The following is a 5,377-nucleotide window of genomic DNA, read 5'->3' as shown; positions in this document are numbered from 1 at the left end:
GTCTGCATCGTTTCTCTGAATGTTACAGAGCCGTACGTCGAGGTCCAGCGACCGCGCGGCGTCGACTTCCTCACATCACGTCCGGCTGTCAGAGTCTGAGCTGCTGCAGGAAAACATTATCTGCTGATTCATGTTTTATCTCCTGCAGCCATTCTTCCTCTGCACCGTACGCAGCATCTTCTCCCTGTCAGTCAGAGCAGACACAACATAACATTAGTAGGAAATATCTGTAGTTTCTGTTTGAAAACTTTGACTCATAAATGTTGTGGTGGAAGAAGTACTCAGCTCAGTAATAGGGCTGTCAAAGTTAACGCGATAATAGTGTGTTAACACAAATTAGTTTTAACACCACTAATTTCTTTAAAGCATTAACACAACTTGGGATTTTTAGGTTGTAGTGGGCTCAGTTTTAAAGCTAGAGTGAAGATACCGGCATCATTTGAAACTATAAAAACCTAAATAATCCATTGGTACCAACCATGTCATACTAGCTTGTCATGAAGGAGGTTAAATAATGCTCCAAACTTGCGCTAAATTTTGGTGAGGAAAAACTGTCATGCCCATTTTCAAAGGGGTCCCTTGACCTCTGACCTCAAGATGTGTGAATGAAAATGGGTTCTATGGGTACCCACGAGTCTCCCCTTTACAGACATGCCCACTTTATGATAATCACATGCAGTTTGGGGCAAGTCATAGTCAAGTTAGCACACTGACACACTGACAGCTGTTGTTGCCTGTTGGGCTGCAGTTTGCCATGTTATGATTTGAGCATATTATTTTATGCTAAATGCAGTACCTGTGAGGGTTTCTGGACAATGTCTGTCATTGTTTTGTGTTGTTAATTGATTTACAATAATACATATATTCATATATTTGCATAAAGCTGCATATTTGTCCACTCCCATGTTGATAAGAGTATTAAATACCTACTACACCTACTATGTTGTAAAAGTGAAAGCGAAACTTAAATTTACATTCTAACAAGTAAAACTGAATGAAATGTTTTAAACACAAACAAAAAGGCTTCTTTAGTAGTATTTATATCTGACATGTATCATGATACAGGACACGTTTCTTTGCTGCATGAAACTTAACTTTAAATACAGTTTATTTTAGAGGTCTGTAATTTCCTAATACTTTTCTAGATAATAACATTTGGTACTAATTATAGGACTTTCTTTAAAAGAACTTCTTCATATAAACCCAAGTAAGTATTAATTCATTTATCAGTTATTATTTGTAACTTTATTCTTCCCACATGTTGAATTGTGTTCACATTTTTGCATGTTTAGCTGACCGGCTGTAATCTGACTAAAAGACTCTAAGTTTCACTAGTAATCAACTAAAAATAATAATAACTGTAAGTGTCCTTATTGAACAATGTCTGTTTTTTTTCCAGAGAACTTCCTTAAGTAGAAATTCATTAGAAATTATAAGGGCCCATAAGATAAAGAGTTACTGACATACTTCCCATCATGTCCTGTTAGACGTCAGTGTGTGTGTGTGTGTGTTGTACTGTATTGTACATGTGTGTGTGTGTGTGTTTGTATTTGTCAGTGTCTTTATCAGTGAGTACCAGCTGTTACAGTAACACACTTGGCCTCTCAGCGAAGAGAAACAGTCGTCTCCTGAAGACACGCAGCACTGAAGGTAACCGACTCTCCTCAGACCTTATAAAGACATTTTAGTCTTTAACATTATTGACATTAAAACATTGTTTTCTGACCCGTCACTCAATTTCTTGCTCTCAAGATATCACAGAAAGCTGTCTGGTTGGTGAGTGAAGTTCAGTTTGACATTAATTACTCTATTCCTGTTTTTGAGAGCAAGGAAGGAGCTTGTAAAAGATGCATTTCAAACTGTTTTTCTTATTTAAGATGCATCAAACATAAATCTATATACAGTATCAAAGCTTTGTGCCGCTATCTGCTTATCAAGTTATCTCACATGAAGCCTCAGACTGCAGCAACCTGACCTGACCTCAACGTTGAGATTTAGATTTTAATGTGTGTCTAGACGCTCATCAGACATGAAGGAAAGTTTATTTAGCTGTCAGTTCTCTGGATGAACAAAACATGTTGTAAAATGTACTAAATTTGTTAGCTATATGAACACATAATGTCATGTTAATACGATGTTTTATATGTGGTACTTTAATAAATTGTATCATGCACGTGTTCGGTACTAGACTGGTGGTAGTTTTAGATTACTTAGTAGTACATCACATGTAGTAGTATCACATATTTAATTGTATAAAATGTGTATGAAAGTCACCAGAAATGTTGTATTAGTTCAAGACAAACAATGTCTGGTCATATGCAAAGTAGTTACTGTAGTTGTACATTTTAAATAAACAAAGAGTGACCAGAACAATTTAAAAACCTGCACTCCAACAACACCGCAAAGTACAAACTCACAATGTACCACAGAGTTACAGTTTCATATAGATGGTAATTACTGCAGGACTCTTGATAGATTGCATTCATTTCTATTTTCTAATAATGTTAGACCCAACAGCCCTTGAAAACCACATAAAAACATACATAAAATAGGACAAGATTTTATTATTCCCCACAAAGAAAAGTAAGTATGAGTGTCATTATGTATTTTTTCTGTTTAGAGAACACTAATGTTGAGTCATTGCATTGATAGTAAGCTTTATTATGTTTACCTTCACTCACATGCCATCAGTTTGGAATAGAAGGGTTTGCAATGTTAATATGTGTTGCTGTTTAATGTGACGTTAAACTCGCATATTCCCTCCAATAACAGCTGAATGATCTCTTTAATATGCAGTCAAGCGCCAGACAGTAAATGTGGGAAAGGTTCCTGTAATTTTAGTGTTCCTCCACTTTAATATGGTATCTGACAAAAACAAATATTTCAGCTATCAAGAAATAAAAAGAGCAGTGGCTGCTTATAGTTTCATCTTTTTCCAGTGGAATCAACACAATGCAATCAATCTGAGGTGACTAGTAGTGGGAGAAGTACTCAGATCATTTACTAAAATAAAAGTAGTAAAAAATACTCTCCTGCAAGTAGAACCTCTGCATTCAAAATGCTGCTTAAATAAAAGTACAAAAGTATTAGCATCAAAATATACTTAAAGTAATAGTTCTCATTATGCAGAATGGCCCATTTCAGAATAATATATATTATATTATTTAATTATAATTACTGGTGCGTTAATGTGTTCATCACTTTAATGTAGCAGCTGGTAAAGGCGGAGCTCATTTTTATCACTTTACTGCCGGGTAGCTTGTGATTTCCTCCCTTGAGGATGAACACAGTCTTATCTCATCCTAACCGATAATAATAACTTTATTTGTTGTTAATATTTTGTATTATTAATCTGCAAAGTAACTAATGCTGTCAAGTTAATGTAGTGGAATAAAAAAGTGCAATATTTGCCTCTGAATTGTAGAAGTATACATTAGCAGAAAATGGAAATACTCAAGTAAAGTTCCTCAAAATTGTACTTAAGTACTTGAATAAATGTTTCTTCTCTCCTCTACAGTGATCGGTAACCATGAAGGGGCTTCTGCTCCTGTGTCTGCTCCCCTTGGTCGGAGGGCAAAGGTCATCCTCATGCCCCAACCGTTGCCTCTGTCATGGCAGTGATGTGAATTGCAGCAGCAGGTCTCTCACCTCGTCCTCGCTGTCCACTAGTTTCCCTCCTGGGACCACATCCCTCCGTCTCCATAACAACCGGCTGACCTCCCTCCCCAACGGCCTCCTGGATGATCTGACCTCCCTCCGCTCAGTCTCCTTCCACGGTAACCCCTGGAAGTGTGACTGTGGCATCCTCTACCTGCGGGCCTATCTGCTACAACAGCCCGTCGCCTCTACATCACATCTGGGTGTCAACTGCAGCTCCCCTCCCGGCCTGCGAGGGCGGCTGGTGGTGTATCTAACGGAGAAGGAGGTGCTGGAGTCCTGCCACTACTGGTACTGTGACCTGGCTCTGGCCTCTCAGGTTTGCCTGTTTGTGTTTGTGGCGGTGCAGGCGGCTCTGCTGGTGGCGCTCATCGTGTTCCTGAGGAGGTTCCAGAGGATTTCCAACGAGGCGAGGAAGACCACGGAGGAGAGCTTCACCGCCGGGGAGAGTCTGAGGGAGAACGAGTACACGGCTATCAAGGGCAACAGCACCTGAGATGGAGCTGGGACGTGTGATTGATGCAAAAGAAGAAGAAGAAGAGCTGATATCATTTGCACACTTTAGATCAATCAATCAATCAATCAATCAATCAATCAAAGTTGATCACACTGCATGTAGATGTTCCTGTAACAACATACTTAATGATATTCATGTCATAACATTTACAGTATTTTGATAAGAATCCTTTAATTATGGCCAATACATGTACCGAGAAGGACATTTTACAGTTGAAAAATGATCTTGCCAGTGCGGTGTGGTGGTAAACATATCACTTTGTTACATACCCGCCATACGTTCATACCGATATATCTTTGTTCACCTAATATCAATATTGCAAACTGGTTGGGCCGTAGTCTGCACAGTCATCATTACAAATGCTCACAATAAACTCTTTTTATTGACATGATGATAATATTGATCACATGAAGAAACACCAGTTTTCTACTTTCAGGCTTCACAACACAGACTCTTTCTGCCATGTGGTTGAAATATCAAATTTTAATTTTCTATTTTCCTATGGCTCATGTGGTGGAAAAACTAATAAATAAAAAATGTTTTTTAGCACCTTGAGATGTATATTTGTAAATGGGAGCAATCAAAATAATCTTAACTGAAGACTGAGTGAGAAATGGTTATATCTGAAGTACTTCGTTGATTGCTGATTGGATGTTTTTATGAGTGTGTGATATCTGTTTTACTGTTTATTTCAGATGTAGTATTTTTTTTCTTTATAAAGCCTATACTAAAATTTGTTCATCAGAAAAAAATCACAAATTACTATGATTGTTTTTATATTAGTACCACATACAAGTTGAGGTATTTATTTTTTGGAACTTCATTCTGATGTTACAGGTGTAATAAAAAGATATTGACACTGTATGGCAATGTTATGTATTTCTTTTTTTTTATATATGCTTATTTTTAAAAAAATATATATTATTATGGATGAAATTAAAGAAGTAGTTTAACGGAAAAAAAATACATTTTCTCAAATTTCTTTTTGAGTGAGTTGCTATTTAGATCTTTCACTCTAAATCAGCTGATTTATTGAAACAGACACACTTTATAGACCATATTGTTGTTTTCAACAGCTTACAAAACACATCCTTAAATTATTATTATTATTATTATTATTATTATTATTATTATTATTATAATTAACAAACAACGCAACGTGTATAAAACACAAAATACTACTGTAGTTGGTATATTTGGGGG

The 5,377-nt window shown here is 36.7% G+C and overlaps 1 protein-coding gene across 1 annotated transcript; it reads left to right on the top strand.

Moving 5' to 3' along the window:
• The first annotated feature begins 1,070 nt into the window (after positions 1 to 1,070).
• Positions 1,071 to 5,036, top strand: gp1bb (glycoprotein Ib platelet subunit beta). The gene is made up of 2 exons (XM_037778915.1): positions 1,071 to 1,650; positions 3,518 to 5,036. Exon 2 carries the CDS (start codon positions 3,530 to 3,532, stop codon positions 4,151 to 4,153), a length of 624 nt encoding a protein of 207 aa, XP_037634843.1. The 5' UTR covers positions 1,071 to 1,650; positions 3,518 to 3,529; the 3' UTR covers positions 4,154 to 5,036.
• Positions 5,037 to 5,377: the final 341 nt, after the last annotated feature.

This window comes from Sebastes umbrosus, chromosome 8 (assembly GCF_015220745.1).
Source record: "Sebastes umbrosus isolate fSebUmb1 chromosome 8, fSebUmb1.pri, whole genome shotgun sequence".
In the NCBI taxonomy this organism is placed as follows: Eukaryota; Metazoa; Chordata; class Actinopteri; order Perciformes; family Sebastidae; genus Sebastes; species Sebastes umbrosus.
The sequence above is the reverse complement of the archived record's forward strand: the minus strand, read 5'-3'. Positions and strand labels throughout refer to the sequence as shown.

Coding starts and splice junctions, on each gene's coding strand:
- gp1bb (XM_037778915.1), top strand. CDS start 3,530: ATGAAGGGGCTTCTGCTCCTGTGTCTGCTCCCCTTGGTCGGAGGGCAA.